Source organism: Lynx canadensis, chromosome E1 (genome assembly GCF_007474595.2).
Source record: "Lynx canadensis isolate LIC74 chromosome E1, mLynCan4.pri.v2, whole genome shotgun sequence".
In the NCBI taxonomy this organism is placed as follows: Eukaryota; Metazoa; Chordata; class Mammalia; order Carnivora; family Felidae; genus Lynx; species Lynx canadensis.
This window is the reverse complement of record NC_044316.2, coordinates 12,250,025-12,267,999: the sequence shown is the minus strand read 5'-3', so window position 1 is coordinate 12,267,999 and position 17,975 is coordinate 12,250,025. Positions and strand designations below refer to the sequence as shown.

Here is a 17,975-nt window from a genome sequence, read left to right as displayed (position 1 = left end):
GCTTCAGTCCCCCTGTCCCAGGGGAGGCCGGGGGGGGGGGGGGTGGGCAGTGTGGGTGCCGCACCCATGAGCTACCTTCAACTCGGCATTTCTGCGAGAACCACAGAGCTGAGGACAATGGGCGTTGGCCACTGTTGTCGCTGTTTGTTTGGACTGCTGCAGGGGTCCCCTGCTTCTCTGCTTCCCTTCCCATGGTCCATCCCCCACGAAGGAGGCAAATGGATTCTCACAATGGAGGTCATTATACAGTGCCATGGAATGCTATGGAACCACGGAAAGGAACAGGCTGCTGGCAGGCACAGCACCCTGGACACATCACAAAGATATCATGCTGACTGGAGGAGGCCAACATAGGTGGCCATGTGCTACGCGTGATTCCATTTATAGGATATGCTGAAAAAGGTAAAATGATGGGGACACAAAACAAATCAGAGGTGGGGTGGGAGAGTGGTTAAAGGGGTTCAGGGGAGGGGCGCGTGTGTGGCTCGCCGACTTCAGCTCGGGTCATGATCTCGCAGTTTGTGCATTCAAGCCCCGCATCGGGCTCTGTGCTAATGGCTCAGAGCCTGGAGCCTGTTTCAGATTCTGTGTCTTCCTCTCTCCCTGTCCCTCCCCTGCTTGTGCTCTCTCTCAAAAATAAATAAACATTAAAAAAAAATTTTAAGGGGTTCAGGGGATTTGGGGGAATGGTAAAACTTTTATAACTTGTTTGGGAGTTTTGCTACATGAGGGTATACATTTGTCAAAACCATACGCTGAGGGGCGCCTGGGTGGCTCAGTTGGTTAAGGTCTGACTTTGGCTCAGGTCGTGATCTTACAGTTTGTGAGTTCGAACCCCACAACAGGCTCTGTGCTGGCAGTGCAGAGCCTGCTTGGGATTCTCTCTCTCTCCCTCTCTCTCTGCCCCTCCCCCACTTTCACTCTCTCTCAAAATAAATAAACTTAAACAAAAAAAACTATACCCTGAAAAGGGTCATTTTTATTGTATGTAAATACTACCTGAATTTTTTTTAATTAAAACATTTTTAAAAATTTTTTTTTAATTTTTAATTAAAAAAAAAATTTTTTTTTAATTAAAAAAACTCCCACAAACAAAAACCTCAATCATGATGGGTACATTGGGCCTCATCTTACTATTCAATGTATTTATATATACTGTATGTTTGAAATTTTCCAATATTAAAAAGAAAAACAAAAACCCTAAGATCGTATCTCTCATCTGCTCAAAACCTTCCCATAGCTCTCTCCTGGCTCAGAGTAAAGGCCAAAGTCTTCACTGTGGCCAGCAAGGACCCTCAATCTATCCCTCAGGCCCCTCAGCATCACCCCTCTCCCCTGGCTCCCTATGCTCCAGCCCCACTGGCCTCAGTGGGTTCTTTAAACATACCTCAGGGCCTTTGCACTGGCTGTTGTCTCTGCCTGGATTGCTTTTCCCCTTGCAACATCTCCTGACTCACTTTCTTATCTCCTTCAAATCTTTCATTAAAAGACCTCAAGTCAGTTGAGGTGGGTCCTGGCAACCTTGTCTGAAACTTCCCCCAATAACATGGCCCACATCCCACCTGGCAGAATCTCTGGGACATTCATCTCCATGAGATGGAACAAGTATTTCTTTCTTTCTGTGCTTATTGTCTCTCCCTCTCCTAGAATGTAAGCTCCTGGAGGGCAGGGAGTTTGGCCTGTTTTGTGTGTCCCCTTAGAATAGTGCTTGGTGCACAGTCGGTACTCAATACATGTTTGCTAAATGAAGTAATGAAATGACTGAATAAATGATATCCTTATACATAGGACCGGGTCTCTATGTGGCCCCACCAGCCCCCAGTCATAGGGGCTTTAAGCAGTCAGGGCTCACCGACCCCAAGACTATTGGGACCCGGCTTTGCTTTCTAACTTCTGGAGCCACACATTCATTCAGCAACCCATCCGCAAGTTCTCCTTCGTGGCCAGCATGCTCTGGGGTCAAAAGATAAAGCAAATCCATTCAACCTGGTATATATTAATTACTCACTTCATCTTTTATTGATCTGCTGCCTTGTTTCACGAATGATTTCTACACGTTTTAAACACCCCAGCAAGCTACTACATTAAAAAGTAGGAGAAAAAGAAAGGAATCTAAAACAGGTTGGGGCGGGGGGGGGGGGTTGGGGGAGCGCCCGAGTGACTCAGTCAGTTGAGCGGTAGACTCTTGATTTCAGCTCAGGTCATGATCTCGTGGTTTATGAGTTCGAGCCCTGAGTTGGGCTCTGCACTGACAGAGCCTGTTTCGGATCCCCTCTCTCTGTCTCCTGCCCCTCCCCGACTCATACTCTCTTTCAAAAATAAACATTAAAAAAATTCAAAAAAAAAAAACAAACCAGGGAGGATCTTGGGCTCTTCTGCTAGGCTTGGTGTGCACTGGGACTTGGTGTGCCAGGGACTTATTCAGAGAGGAATCTCCCCTGGACTGAGGCTGGTTGGGAAGCATCAGTGAGGGCTTCCTGGAGTAGGTGATATTTGACTAATAGCACAAGCAAAGGCCCAGATGGGAAACAGCATGGCCTGTTCATGGAATTTCCAGAAGCAAGTGCTTTGGAGACAAAGAAGTCACCTGAGACATATAAAGGTCACATCTTGCTTGCACAGGATTACAGTCAACCCTGACTCAGCTGAGGTCAAGGCCCCGTCTGACCCCAGAATCTCTTTCTGTCTCCTTGTACATAATGACTCACTCCTCAGCCTTGTTTTTATTTCCAAACTCCATGATACAATGTACACTTGTTTAAAAAAAAAAAAATCCTGCTAGGATATTCTCAATAAATATATCTGCTATAAAATAAAGCTATAAAAAGAAAAGTCTCCAATAAATCAAAACGAAGAAAAGTGAACGGGCAAAATCCTTAAACAGGCTCTTCACAAAATTGGATATCCAAATGGCTAAGAGTCTTTCGAAAAAGACTCAACATCATCAGTCATCGGGCAAATGCAACTTAAAGCCGCTGAAAGACCACTTGACAGTCACTCATCAGAATGGCTAAAGTTAAAAGATGCCAACACCAAATGGAACTCTCAAAATTACTATTAGGAGCATAAAATAGTATGGCCATTTTGGAAAAAGGTCTGACAGTGTCTCATAATTTGGTCTCATAAAAGGCAATTTCTCTTACACCTTCCATAAGACACAGCATTCTTGGTAAAGACCCAGCAGGAGTGCTACAATACAGACACTGACAGAGGTGTTCAAGAATGTGTTCAAAAGAGGTGTTCAAGATTTATTCGTAATGGTCAAAACCCGAAAGCAACCCGAGAGCAGATAAATAAATTACAGTATGTGCCCACAATGGAATACCATTCAGTGATGACAAGATAACATAGATGAATCTCACAGATAATGTTGAACAAAAGACATTAGACACTAAAAAGTGCACACTATGATTCTGTTTATGTGAAATTCCAGAAAAATCAAATTAGCTAATGATGCTAGAAGTCAAGGACAGTCCTTACTTGAAAGCGTGGGCCACTGATTGGAAGAGCTGTGAGGGAACCATAAGTGTTCTCTGCCGTGATTTCGGTAGTGGTCATGTGGCAGTGACCTTCAAGCTTGCACCTTAATTAACAAACTAGTAAAGGGTAACCTGTAGTTCATGTGATTCATAAACAGCAGTGGGTGGGAGGGAGCACAGCTTCAAGTGTGAACACGATGAGGGTCGGAGGAAGGCTGGTCAAGTCCCCCTTTCGAAAAGAAGTTTGCCGCCACCCCCACAGTCTTGTGAGTCCCTGCCCCTCTTCTGGGACTCAGTTTCCCCAACTGCGGAGTGGATCCAGAGATCTCCACGGCTTCTTACACTTCTGTCTCTTTTGGGGTGAGGCGGTATTTCACCCCTATCCCAAAAGTGTCTTCTCAGGATTGTCCCTCCTCACCAGCCATACCTGCATAAGGGTCGGATACGAAGCACCAAGCCTCCCAAGGTCCCAGCTGTGTGACCTCAGGTCTTTCAGTGCCTCGGGCCTCTATTTCCTCATCTGTAAAATAGAGTCAAGCATACCTATTTTTCAGGCTTGTGATGAGAATTTTCACTGAGTGCAGGGAGTCGTTACTGAGCGCTCCCTGTAGCTTACCAGGACTTTGCCATGCACACGCTGTGCACACAGCAAGTGCTTAATAAATGGTGGCTTCGAGAGGACGATTAGATTCCCCACGGGTGGTTACATCTTTTTGAGAAGGGGTCCGTGTGGGGGGCCCAAAGTTGCTTGCGGGTCAAACGCAAGAGGGGAAAGGGGTCCTGGTGCAGACGGGGAGCGCGTTGTTTTGTTTGCGGCGGCGAGTGGAACGCGGCCAGCGAGGCGCACGGCCCCTTTAAGAGTCGAATGGAATGTATCAAAACAAAAAGGTCGCGCGCGCACTGGCTGCGCGCCGCACGTGACCTCACAGCTGATTTCCTGGCCCCCCTCCTTTTTTTTGTTGCTGCCGCCGCCGCGGCCGCCGCCGAGTGTCAGTTTCTGCGCCGCCGCCTGCGGTCTCCCGGCTGCGGGCTGCCGGCCGTCCCGAGTCTCCGTCCCCGCCGCAGCCGCCGCCGCCGCCGCCGCCGCGGGCCCGCGCACCGCTCCGCGCGCCCGGCCCTGCCGAGCAGGCGCGGGCCGCGGGTCCCAGCGGCCGCTGCCCGGCGCGCAGATGGCGCACTCGGCGGCCGCCGCGCCGCTGGGCGCGCTGGAGCAGGGCTGCCCCATCCGCGTGGAGCACGACCGCCGGCGCCGCCAGTTCACCGTCCGGCTCAACGGTAACGCGGCGTCCGGCCCGCCCCCGCCTTTTGTCTGCGAGCAAGCGGGGCCCGCCGAGGCCGCCCCCTAGCTGGGGCGCGCGCCCCCGGCCCGCGGCCCGGGAGGGGCGTCGCGAGCGCGCGCCGCGGGGTGGCCTCCGGCGGCCGCCGCTCGGGTGCTGCTCCGCCCGGCGCCCCGGGATCAGGCCGGGGGCTGCGCTCGCGGGCTTGGTGGGGGCGCGGCCGACTCGCGGGCTGGGGAGGAGCGGGCTGCCCGGGAGAGGCGCGCCCACGCGGAGCGCCCCGGGCAGGCTGGCAGGGGACTCCCCCCCCCCCCCCCCCCCCCCGGGAAGGCAAAGGTAGAAGTAGGGCCAGCTCGGGTGTTCTGCGGCCGGCACCCTGCTTCAGCTACTCGGGACCCTCACCTGCTCGAGCGCGGCTGTTTTCCGGTGTTGGACACCCCCTGAGGGCTGCCGTCAGTGGTCCTGGAGTGTGGGTCAATGGGGACGTCTCCCCTTTCCCTGGGTGCTAAATGGCTTCTTGCCGCCCCCCGGACTTTAGCTTTCCTGCACCGACAGAGTTGGGAGAATCTTCTGAGCAGACCTAGGGCGGAGGGAGAGAGTGAAGTGTCTGCCCCGGTGGGGACGATGGAGGGGAAGGTGGCACCGTCAGCCCCATTGGCTCTCAGGCTTTGGCCAAGTTGCCTCATCTGTGTGCCCCAGTTCCATCTTTGCAATGGTAATACCACCAGTGCACTCCTCTCCGCTGGTTGTAGGGATGAAATACAATAATGAGAGTGAAGAAGGCTTAGAATAGCGCCGGCAGCATAGAGCAAGTGCTGATCAGCGTGGACTGATCACTGTTTTTAAAAATTTTTTTTTTCAACGTTTTTATTTATTTTTGGGACAGAGAGAGACAGAGCATGAACGGGGGAGGGGCAGAGAGAGAGGGAGACACAGAATCGGAAACAGGCTCCAGGCTCCGAGCCATCAGCCCAGAGCCTGACGCGGGGCTCGAACTCACGGACCGCGAGATCGTGACCTGGCTGAAGTCGGACGCTTAACCGACTGCGCCACCCAGGCGCCCCTGATCACTGTTTTTAAAACCAGAAAGTAAAGTCGAGTCTTCATTTCCTGTAAAGAAAGTTTCCACCACTTACTAACCCATACTCCTTCCCCGCTAAGAGGTCTGGGGGATTGAAAAAAGAATTATAAAATCCAGGACCATGAACTCCTTGCGCACCGCATTAATAACTTTTTCTTCCCTCCCAGCTGGGCCCCTGGAGGCAGTGTCCAAGCCCGAAGGGCCCTTAGGGGCCATTGTGCCCATTTCTGAGAAAGGAAGGCAGGGGATCAGAAAAGGGAAAGGCTTGCCTGAGGTCAGGCAGTAAGTTAGGGCAGAGCTGGGATAGAATCCTACCTGGTGTGACTCCTGGAATGGGCTTGTCCAGCCTGCACTTGGAAGCAGTCAGGAAAGGCTGGGGCTGGGGCCTGGACATTTCTCAGGCCCTACCACATCCCGGTGGTGTGGGCACTATCACCTCCACGTTATGGATGAGTAAACTGAGGTTTGAACCACAGGGACAGTGATTTGCCCCGCATTGCCAAGTGCCAGAGCTCAAACCCAACTGACCCTACGCAGCGTTCTTTCCTTGTGGACCTAAGGCCTTCCACTGCCATGGTGCTCGCTGTGGCCCAGCTGGCCATGACACTCAGGGCTGGCCATTCCTGTGTGGAGGGTCCTTGGGGTTTTTCAGATCCTCTTTTCTGAGGTTCCAGAGAGGCCTCTGGTTCCCTTGGGGGCTAAAGAGGCTCCTCTATACATTCATAGAGACAGAAGAAAAAGGGAACATTTGGGGTTTTCCTTTTTTTTGCAAATCAGTACAGCCGAAGGACACCCCTCTAGAATTGGCTGTGGTCAAGGCTGGATGTGGGCCTGGCTTTATTTCTAAACTTGCCTCCTTCCCTTCCCCAGATGGCTGAGTATAAAATGGCCTGGGCTCCCCAGCCAAGCCCCGGGAGGAGTGGGAGGCGGCCAGCTTCTCTCCAGCCTGCAAGGTGGGGTCTGGGTGTGTATATGGGGAGGGGATGGAGATCATCTCTCTCTGGGCCCAGTCCTGCCTCGGCTGCCGAGGGGAAACAGCCTGTCGTGGCGGCTCCCGAACCGCAGAGCAAGCCCTGGAGACTGGCTCCTTGTGCCCCTTGAGAGACGTGAATGCCTAGGCGGACAGCCAGAGCAGCCCCAGGGCTCCTGGTGCAGGCTCTGGGGCCATCCCCCCTGGCAGAGCTGTGCTGATAAGCTTCCAGCAAGCTCTGGTTCTGGGTGAGGGAAGAGACTGAGCAGCTGCATTCAAGTCCTCGCGTTCCACGAAGGCCCTGGGCATGTGAGGGGCGGGGGGAGGGGGACACTGCTCTTCCCGTTTTGCGGATGAGGATGCTGAGATACAGGGAGGCGACCGACTTGCTCGAGGTCTTGTACCTGGGAAGGGAAGAGTTGGGATTCCTTCCACAAGTCCTTATTGAGCGCCCACCGGGTGCCGAGCATCATTGTAGGTGCTGAGTCCTCGTGGGGCTGACAGTCTAAAGGGGTAGTGAACAGTAAAGAAAGCTTAAAGTGTCCTAGAAACCGAGGGCCTGGTGAGGAATAAAGCAGGGCAGCGGGAAGGTGTGTTGGGAAAGGGCTGCTGTTTAGAATCAGATGTCCAGAAGGGCCACTCTGGGAAGGTGCCATTTAAGTAAAGACATAAAGGAGGCAGGGAAGGGGGTTCTGAGTGGAAGAAGCAGCAAGAACAGGGGCCCTGCGTTGCCTGGTGTGTATCCAGAGAAATAGGGAGTGGAGTAATGGAGAAAGGAAGATTCGGGGATCGCAGCAGATAAGATCAAGAGGTCATGGGGTGGGGGGGGGTACCAGGGCCACAGAAGCCACTGAGGACTTGGCTTTGACTCTGAGTGAGGTGGGTGCCTGGGAAGGTCCTGAGCGGAGGAGGCTAGACGGGATGTTCTGGGCTCCTTCCAGCTGCTCCCAGGGGACCAGACTGTGTGGGGCAAGATAGGAGCAGGGAGGTAGCTACTGCTCTAGTCCGGACATTGTGAGGAGGGCTGGGGAGAAATGGCCGGGTCCTGAAGAGACGAAGAAGGACGCGTGGGTAGAGCATGAGATGATGCCGGAGCTCAGGCTTGTCCCCCACATCCAAGTTCTGAAACACTAGCTTGCGCATCCCCATTTCCCAGGAAACGAGGGCACACAGCCAGTAGGCATCTAAGCCAGAATTGAGCCCCCATCCCTGGCAGGTCCCTTCCTTGACCTCTCCTCTCCCCTCCCAGCCAGGGCCGAGTTTCCCACATGCTGCAAGTAGGAGGGTCATCTGGGGGGTCCTAGAATCCTGGTGCTTTCCACATCCTCTCTGACCCCCATTTTGCAGATGGGTAAGACTAAGTCTCCAGAGAGTTGGCAGGTACCTAGAGCAGGGAGGACGGAGAGGATGCCTGCACTGGCGAGAGGACTAACCCAGTCTGTGGACGGACTCGCCTGGGGGACCCGCAGGCTCTGGCCTCGTGTGCCTCCTGGCTGTGCTGGGTTCTGCCCCTCGCACTTCTCTGGGTCACAGCCCCGATGTCTAACCCGCCTCGAGCCACTGATGTGTAGCCCCTCCCCAAACCAGCCTCTGTATGTGCAGATGCCCGGAAAAGCCAGCCAGGTGCTTCTTGGGCCTGCCCCCCTGCTCCGGCACCCACTTGTCCTAAGTCTGCTACTTAGGCTCCCAGAGGGAGCAGAGGGCCCGGGTTCCGGCTTTGCCTCTGCTTCAGTTTCCTGACCTGTACGATGGGTGTTTGGATCCACTGGCCCCCGACTCAGGGCCCGTTCTGGCCCAGCAGGGTTGGTGGCTCTCTCCAAAAGTCCCACATCTCCAACCCTGAATCCCGGCTCCTCCTTCCGGCCTGCCAGGGAAAAGAATTTCTCGGTGACCACTTCCCCTGATGGCTTCCCGGGGACCTCGGTCCTCAGTGGGGCCGGATGGAGGGTGCCAGAGTGGAGACACCCAGGGCAGGGCCCCATTAGCGGAACAGCTGTAACTTTCCTCAGAATCAGTCACAGTTCATGACCTCGATGTGATTCTGCGGTCCGGGAGGGTGGTACTGATTGTCCCAAGCAGGACAGGTAAGGTCTTGGACACAGAGGTCTCAGGATTGGCCTGAGGTCCCCTGGCAAAGCTGGGACTGGAACTCAGGGCCCCGCTCTGCCCTGGGCTTGTTCCTGTGGCCCCCCAATGGCGAGCACTGACCCCCTTGCTAGTGAGGCTTGGAGTTCTTGGCAGTTCATGGGACCTGGCCCAGATAAGGGTCTGGGGCCCAAGCAGGCGGCAAGAACAGTTCAACAAAGGCTGGGGGGTCAAGAGCTGGGTGTGTGTAGGGAGCCACAAGGCCAGTGTGGCTGGACCAGGTCCCCCCCAGGTGAGAGAAAGGATCCAGTGGGCGGACTCAGGGAAGCCAGCAAGGCAGCCGGAAGAGGGTGCCTGTGGACACGTGAGCACTGGCCAGATTCCAGGCACATTTTGAAGGTTATGTCCATGGACCTGCTGAAGGATCAGGTCAGAGTTTGAGAGGAAAGCAGGGCACGGAGGGCCCTGAGGATCTTGGCCTGAGCCACGGGAAGGTGGCCGTTTTCTGGGGCTCTCCAGGCGTCAGGTGTGGGTGGTTGGGACCAGGTGACCTTTGCTGCCTCTCTAAGGCCCAGGTGCCAGGCCACGGGCCAGGCTCCCCAAGACTGTTCACTAGGGGTCTCTGGGTCCTCCCCAGCCTGGAGTCCTGGGTCTGGCCAGCGGGAGAATTCAGTACAGAGCTTTTCCCTCACACATAGCCCACCCACCCTGGTGGCCCCAGATGCCTTTTTGTACCTCTTCCAGGTAGAAAACTCTCCTAAGTGAACTCAGCCCCACATGCTGCCAGCCTGTGTGACTGCCTCTTGGAGCCTCAGTTTCCCCATCTGTAAATGGGGCTGTAAGAACCTTACCCATTTTGTAAGACCGTGGAGAGGATTGGTGTTTGGAGAGAGCTGAGCACGGGGCTGCCCGTGGCAGGGCCCCACAGATGTCATCTCCCTGAAGGCCAGCCTGGGAAAGCCAGGACCCCAAAGCGCCTTCCTACTGCTCTCCCTCCTTCATTCGGGTTTGCCCCCTCCCCAGCCACTGGTCCGAGAACGTTCCACCTCAGGGCCTTTGCACATGCTGTTCTTAACCACCTGGATATCTCAGCCCCCGCATCTCCTCTTGGATGGTTTGCCTCCTCCAGGTCTTTGCTCCAAAGAGGCCTCCCTGTATACTCTGTTTAAAATGGTAGGCCTTCCCTCTTTGCTGTCCAACTGCTCGCCTCGAGTCTTCTATTACGGTGGTTTTGTTTCTCTGTCTTCCTCCGCGAAGGCAGGGTCAGTCCGTTTTCTGCACTGCTGCATGCATAGCATTCAAAACCCTGCCTGACACATAGTAGACCCTCCGTGAGTTTTGGGGTAATTAAATGGCCAGGGCAGGCAGACAGCTCCTCCGGTGACTGGTGACCAGCTCGGGCCCAAAGTAGCCTCCTGGTCTCTGCTCTCCTGTACTGGGTGAGCTGGAGTAACTCCAACAGATGCAGGAGCCGAGAACCGAGTCCCTTGCAACACAGCCGGGGCAGGCTGCCGTGGAGGCCACAGCCGGACCCTGGCCCCAGCTCAGCCGGCAGAGCCACAGTTGGGACACAAGGAGGAGATGTTGGGGGTCCGGAGGCGGGGGGAGGAGGCAGAACTGGGGCCACCATCACTGGGGCTGAGAAGGGGAAAGGGCGTTCCAGGCAGAAGGAACTGCCAAGGCAAAGGCCCGGCGGCAGGAGGCAGGAGGCATGTTGGGGGCGGGGGGTGGGGGGGGGGGTGGGGAGGGGCAGGAAGAGAACTGGGCTGAGGCTCCGGAGGCCTCGGTGGCAGTTTCCCCTGGCACTCGCTGTGGTACTTGGATCTCTGGAGCTCAGTTTCCCCATCTGGAAATTGGAAGATGAATTGTAGCCTCCCTCCTGGAGCTCTGGGGAGAAACAGAAAGCCTCCCGCATGGGATCGGGCCCTGGTGCAGTGTCCGACTTGCTGCAAGACCCTGGTCTGGTCATTTCTGTCTCTAGGCCTGTCCGTCCTCCACACCCGCCATAGACGGGGAGCCCAGACGGCACTAGGGGCGAATTCTTTGGGATGCTTTAAAGTTAAAACACATGAGAGACAATTCGCTTTTAAAAATTAGAAAGATAGGGGTGCCTGGGTGGCTCAGTGGGTTGAGCGTCCAAGTTTGGCTCAGGTCATGATCTCACGGTTTATGGGTTCGAGCCCCACATTGGGCTGTGTGCTGTCAGCATGGAGCCTGCTTTGAATCTTCTGTCCCCACCCCCCCCCTTCACCCTCTCGTGCTCACTCTATCTCAAAAATAAAATTTTAAAAACATTACAAAAATTAGAGAAAGACACTTGGCACTGACATGTTTTCTTTTAGGGGCAGTGATTTGTGTTTTCTAATCTCAGGGCCTTTGCATTGACCGCACCCTCTGCCTGTCCCTCCCTCAAGCACCCCCTCGACTCAGAGGTTTTCTTGGAGGGATCTCCCCAGACTGCCCCCCTGGCTAAATGGCCCCATCTTGCCCCCAACCCACTTTTTCCTTCGCACACTTGAAACTGTCTGAAATGATAAAGCGTGGAGTTGTTCTCAACTCTTGTTTCTCTCACTTACCACGTCCGAGTCATCGGCACATCCTGCTGGCTACACCTGCAAAACACCCTCAGACTCTGATCCCTTCTCGCACCCCCACCGCCCCCACCCGGGGCTGTGTCCCCATCATCACTCACCTGGACTAGTGCAGCAGCCGCCTCAGCTGTCTCCCTGCTCCTGCCCCCGGTCTGTTCTCGAGGCTGCCGGACGGATTCCACGAAGTCATGAGTCACCTCCTCCTGCCCCTCCTCTGCCCACGACCCTCCTATGGCTCACAGCTCGCAGAGATCTAAGAGGCTCTGCGGGACCTGCTCCTGTCACCTCCCTATTCTCACCTTCTCCCGCTTTGCCCACACTGCTCCAGCCACCCCCAGCCTCCTCACTGTCCCTCAAACACACCACACCCTCTCCTGCTTGAGAGCCTTTCTCCAGCTGTTCCCTCCGCCAAAACACTGTTCCCCCAGACGTCCCAGGGCTGACTCCCTCTGCTCCTTCCTGTCTCTACCAAACACTCCCTCGGCCCCACCCTCTGCCACGCTACACATTAACTTGTTTTCCTTGTTTATCCTCTGTCTCCCCTTCTAGCCATTTCCACTAGGGCAGGGCTCTTTGTCTGGCTTGCTTGTGGGTGAGTCCCAGTATCAGAAACAGTGCCTGGGGCTCAGTAAACACGTGTTGAGTGGAATGGATGGATACATGGTTGAATGGACAGATGGACCGATAGGGCGGGCTGAGATGGCTGTGTAGGTGGATGAGTGGGTAGATGGATGGCTGGTGCTGAGGTTGCTACTCAGAGCGTTTTGTAGAGACAACCTCGTTTAGTCGTCCCACTACGTATGAGGAGTGCTTTCTCATATCCCCACTTTATGGATGAGGAAACTGAGGCACAGAGACATTATTCAGGATCCGACTCTAGCAGCGTGCCTCCAAGTGCCCGTCCCTCCACCACTTGCCTGAGTCAGGCCCCGAGAGTCGTCACAGCCTCACCTGTTCACCACCCTCCGTCCGCAGGATGTCACGACCGGGCCGTCCTGCTGTATGAGTACGTGGGCAAGCGGATCGTGGACCTACAGCACACGGAGGTCCCCGACGCCTACCGCGGGCGCGGCATTGCCAAGCACCTCGCCAAGGTAGGGGGCGCGGAGGGTGAAGGGTGGGGAGAGGGAGCCGCCCCCGCGTTCAGCTAAACCATGGTCCCGGGGGCTGATCGGGGCCTGTGTCTTGGCTGACGTGTAGACGGGTGCCCCCCGCCCCGGCCAACAGGTTACAGCTGGGAGCATGCAGGCGTCAGGTAGCACACTTTGCCTTCCCCCAGCTCCTCTGGGGCCCGGGTTTCTGTAGAGCTAAGCCTCCTGGCCACTGATGCCTGCCGTGCGTCAGGAGCTCACTGGCTGGGGCCGCAGCACCCGGCATATAGTCCATAGGCGCTCAGTAAATCCTTCCTGAACAAGTGGATAAATGAACGTTCGAGTACATTGGCTTGTGCCGCAACCCCCAACCCCAGCCCCTTCATCCAAAAGCCCCTCAAACCCCAGCCGGCTGGAGAGCACGTTTGGGCTTCATGCGGGGAACTGCAGCCTGGAACGGAACGGCCTTCCGTTCGTTCTCCCGAGGGCCACTCCAGGCCCACGTTCCCTCCACCCGTCTTTCGAACCTCCACCCCGACCTCGGGCCTCTGTTCCTCCTCCAGCCTCTGCCCTGGTTTAGTTGCTGACCAGGGCCAGCGGCTTGTGCCTGAGTATTTCAGACATGGCTGTCTTCTTCCTTTAAGTGGGACAAGCTGTGAGTTGGTGTGGGGGGGCTGTCCCGTGTTACTGAGGAGGAAACCCCGGGAGTTACCCACCTGGGTAGAGGGGAGGTGGGCCGTGGAGCAGGGTGCACCCCTCCCTCACGGCCTCGGCCAGCCACGGGACCTGCTGGAGGCCCCGTCCGGGACTCCCCTGAGCTGTGCCTGCCGAGGGCACCAAGTGTTCACCGTGTGGCCTCTGACGGGTACCTTCTTGGGCCTTCGGTTTCTTTTTCTGCGAAACGGGAGCAGAGACTGGAGTCTTGTCTCTTGAGGGTCTCAGGTAGCGAGTCCTGAGACGGGGTGTGGACGGTGAGATGCACCAAGGCCTGCTCGGGCACGTGGGGCTGGAGGGTCACGCTGGCCAACCCGGAAGCACGGGGTCCCTGGTAGGTGCTCAGTAAATGCTGCTCCCCTTCGTCAGACCAGCCAACCCCACCCGGGCTGTCTTCCACTTTGTTTCAGCAAACGTTTATTAAACACCAGCCGTGTGCAGCGTCCTGCCAGGCACCAGAGGCAGGGCGTGCACCAGACAGGCCCTCGTTCTCCGTCTCGTGAGCTCGTTGGTGCACACAACCACAGCCACAGATGAAGGCCACACACTGGCACCCTCATCGCTTCCCCCACGATTGGCTTTGGGAGCCCTGTAAGAACTAAGCGTGACCTCTGCTGGGTGCGGGGGGCCCTGGGGCGCCCCTGACCCAGCCTGAGGGTAAGGTTCCAGAAGGAGGCATCAAATGAGTGGCCACGTGGAGATGAGGGGAAAGGCGCTGTAGGCGGCAGGTGCCTTGGGAGCACAGAGGCCCTGAGCTCAGCCGGGGCAGGTGCATTGGGTGACAGGTGTCCTGGTGGCTGGTGGGAAGGGGCGGGGAAGGAGGGGACGGGCCAGACCGGCCACGGGGAGGGGGTTCTCCTGCTCCATGTCCACCCGATGCCGTTCACGAGCGCAGAGCTGTGCCCGCGTGGCTGCCTGGGTAGAGACTCCCTCGCAGGGCGGTTTTGAGCGGGGCCTCTGGATCCAGTCCTGGCCTGTTCACTTCAGTGCCGTGTGGCCTCGGGCAGCGCACCAAAGCTTTCTGCCTCGGTTGCCCCAACTGGAAGAGGAGGGTGGCGGCAGCACCTCCCACCTTCCGTTGCAGACCAGGCAGAGCATCGGCCGCGGCAGCCAGCTCCCGCCCCCGGGGTCGGGGAGTGGCCCGGGAAGCGCGGTGGCAGGGGTGCGGGCTCCGGGCACTGACCGCCTTTCTCTCCGCCCCGCCTGCCAGGCCGCTCTGGACTTCGTAGTGGAGGAGGACCTGCGGGCCCATCTCACGTGCTGGTACATCCAGAAGTACGTCAAGGAGAACCCCCTGCCGCAGTACCTGGAGCGCCTGCAGCCATAACCCCGGCCCCGCAGGGCGGGAGCCCTCCATGCCAGACCTCTCCTCACGGCCTTCGCCCTGGCCCTCCGCGTGCTCTCAGGAAACCCGCCCCCGCCCCGGGGGACAGACTCAGAGTTATTTTTGTAAGGACACTCACCTGTGGCCCCTGGAGGCCGCTGGCCGAGGATGGGCAGTGGTCCAGCTACCCCGGTAAAGGGGAGGCCGGGCAGCCGAGGGTCCGGCCGCTCCCCCTCCTCAGACGCCGGCTGGCTTCTCAGAAGGCCACCCGGGCCGTTTGCAGGCAGGCCTGCGAGGGCCTGCCGCCAGGACCGGAGTGTGCTCAGGGGTGTCCCGTGGCCAGTCTGGCTCCCCCCTGCTGTTCCCAGCTCTGTGATTGGCAGTAGGGCCAATTTGGGGCCCCGTCTGCCACCACCTACGTCTGTGTCCTTTCTGCAGATGAGGAGGGTGTCCCCCCTAGTGGAGAGGTGCAATAAGAAACCTCGTGTGCCAACTTCCCGGGGGCGTAGCACCGAGCCACGGCTGCCACCAGCACTGCCCCTTCTCTTCCTCCAGCTCGTGTGCCCTGGCGCCGGGGGGCAGGCCAGGGCGAGGGGCGAGCCTCCTTCATGTGCAGAGCCCGGAATGGGTGCACACGTGAGCACACATGCACACGCACACACATGCACGCACACACACGCATATGCGCACACACACAGGACACTATGTGCAGGGCTGTGCGTCAGCGGAGGGAGCGCCGGGTGTTCTCTCCGTGGTACCTGTTCCCTTCACTCCTTGCCCCCTGGCCTGTCAGCTCTGCAGGAAATCGACACCCACCCGCTACCCGCCCCCACCCTCCGTTTGCCCCGTCTGCCTGGAGCCAGCTCCGGGTGTGGCCCGAGCAACCAAGCACTGGGAAGCCCCCCTTCACCGGCCCCTTGGCCACCCGCAGGGTGGGCTTTCTCAGAGATGACCCTTTGGAGCTCGAATGGGAGGGAGGCGAACTGTCCTCAAGGAACCGTCCTCAGCACCCAATGGGAAGAAACATTTCTGCGGAGGGATTTCCTTCATGGCCGCTGGATGTCAGAGCTGCTTTTCTCTTTCTTGGCAAGCTGGTGGCCGGGCACGTTCTGTGGCCTGGCTGGAATTCCGGGGTTCCTCCCAGACCAACTTTCCTGGCCTGGGAGGTGCACACCAGCACCCTTTGTTCTGCCGGCCTTGTGAGCTGGTTAGAGCTTGGGGTCCTGACCTGTGCCCTACTTCCCACAAAGTCAAATCCGTGCCCGCTCCTCTGTGGGGCTGGAGGGCGACCCTGGGGTCAGAGTCCCTCTGGGGGACTCTGATATGTCAGTTAACAGCACATCTGGAGGGGTATCCTGTCCCCTTCGGGCCTCCGACTGGGGGAGGGTTTGGGGAGGTGTGTGTGTTCGGGGTACTGGTTGCCAGGTGACCCCTCCCTTTTCTCTGACTCGCCATGGCATCCACCGGCCTGCGGTCGGCCTTTTCCGCTCACCTCTTCGCTTCCAGTCTCTGCACCAAGCTCACCGCTACCACCGCAGCAGCTCAGGGGCCACCTCAGACATTTGCACAGACACCTTCTCACCCAGTGGCAGGAACGTCTAGATCAGCAGGTGCACAGAGGCCCGACAGCCTGCCCCCTGGGGGTCCCTGAGCCCCAGAGGGGCACTGCCCTTAGCATCCCCCACCCACTCCACGTGCCAGCCCCCAACCCCACTCTGGCCTCCGAGAATTCCCCGAGGGCTGAGGACACCCCTCACTTTCCCACCGTGCTCCTCAGCTCTGTTTGCGAAGGGCTACCGCGAGGAGTCAGAGAATCGCCTAGGCCTCCGCTGGGCTGCGAGTCCCTGGGCAGGAAGAACCCAGCAGGAAGTAGGCTCGGCTGCCGAGTCCCCTCCGAGGCTGGGGGTATCGCATCCCTGGTGCGGTCTGAGGAAAGAGCAGGCTGTAGGCCCAAGAATGGACAGATGGGCCAGTCCAGGAGCCGGGCCTTCTCCCTCTGACTCCTGAGGCAGTGGGGTTGGGGGTCCCCTCCCACTCCCCGCCCACACATGCCTTCCCAAGGTCAAGCACAGACTCAGTCATGAAAACTCCTCCCCAGTAGCTCAGCAAGCTGGTGCTGCTTCCCTCCCTGGTCTGCAGGGTGATGTGGGTACCAGGAGAGTACTTGGCCCCAGGGTCCCCCCGGCCCATCCACGGGAGGGTGCCCTACAGCAGTGGCACACGGGACCCCAGGAGCAGAGAGCCAGGTGGCATCGGGAGGGAGCAGCCCTGTTCCAGTCCCCAGTGTGTCCCAGCCCGAACCTGTGCTCTTACAGCAGGTGACGTGCCACACTGGCCAGCGTACACACAAAACACTTAGTACTTGAACCAGGAGAAATGCAGGGTCTCGGGGGCCGTGTACAGCCCTGGGCCCAGGAACAGCTCGTCCCCAGTTCCTGCAGGAGCAACCTGGAGCCTCCTCAACTCCGGCTGCCTTAAAGGACCATTGCCCCCACTACGGGGCCCTCAGCCTTCAGCAGATCTCAAAGCAACAGCCTGCTCTCTGAGGCTGGGACCCCGCGGTCTGCAGCAGACGCGGGCCCTGGAGCCCCCAGCCCACCTCCACCGGCCTGCCCCGGTGCTACTCAGTCTGTTCCAGCCTCACCCCCACCCATCCGGGGAGTTCCAGGAGCCCTTCCTCAGGAGGCGGGTCACACGGGCCGGTCCTTGCACCACCCTGCAGGGGCAGGGGGACGCTTAGGGATCCCACCCGGGCCCCCCCTTCCAGCAGATCTCCCCCAAAGGCCCCGCGCTGTCCTGCCATGTCTCACTTTGTGGGTTTTTCTTGCCCAGTCAAAATAGGGGGTAACTCATGTGCCTTTCCTACTCAGGACCTGTCCCACGTGGTGTCTGGGCCAAGGCTGGTCTCCAGACCTGCTCCCTTTTGTTATTTTTCAAACTCCTGAACAGATTGCATGGCATACATTTCAATAAAAGGTGTGATGTGGCGTGCGGGCCCCGGGACTGCTAGATGCGACAGCGTGGGCGCTCACAGGCCGGGGTGGGGGGCGGCGGTTCCCCAGCATCTTGCGCCTTCCCCACAGCAGTCTGATCCCTGGCCCCCTTCTACCTATTCGATTCGGGAGCCATGGGGTGTGAGGAAGGAAGGGAGAGCAGGCCTGGCAGGCGGTCTCCATTCTGTCCCTGGTCCCTGGCATTCAGCCGCTTATTTAATGAGCAGCAAAGCCCCCATTTTCAGGTAAGGAACTCGCTGCGACAGGCACCAGGGCTTGGCTAAGGTCTCCTGGCCAGACACCGGTCGTGTCAGGATCCGGGGACTTTGGCATCCTTTCCCGTGCCGCAGCTCCCACCTCCTGAGGCCAC

General features: G+C 57.7%; 1 protein-coding gene across 2 annotated transcripts; it reads left to right on the top strand.

Moving 5' to 3' along the window:
* The first annotated feature begins 4,631 nt into the window (after positions 1–4,631).
* On the top strand, positions 4,632–17,599 carry NATD1 (N-acetyltransferase domain containing 1). 2 transcript variants are annotated; one of them, XM_030296434.1, is made up of 3 exons: positions 4,632–4,754; positions 12,459–12,577; positions 14,499–17,599. In XM_030296434.1, exons 1-3 carry the CDS (start codon positions 4,649–4,651, stop codon positions 14,613–14,615), a joined length of 342 nt encoding a protein of 113 aa, XP_030152294.1. In that variant the 5' UTR covers positions 4,632–4,648; the 3' UTR covers positions 14,616–17,599. The 2 variants fall into 2 exon arrangements, with proteins under 2 accessions (XP_030152294.1, XP_030152293.1); XM_030296433.1 differs by lacking the exon at positions 4,632–4,754 and having other exon boundaries at positions 11,246–12,577.
* Positions 17,600–17,975: the final 376 nt, after the last annotated feature.

Excerpts from the sequence above, each read along its gene's own strand:
- NATD1 (XM_030296433.1), top strand. The coding sequence starts at position 12,284 with ATGAGGAGTGCTTTCTCATATCCCCACTTTATGGATGAGGAAACTGAG. Across the intron at positions 12,578-14,498 it reads TTGCCAAGCACCTCGCCAAG|GCCGCTCTGGACTTCGTAGT; the intron begins GTAGGGGGCGCG and ends CCCGCCTGCCAG.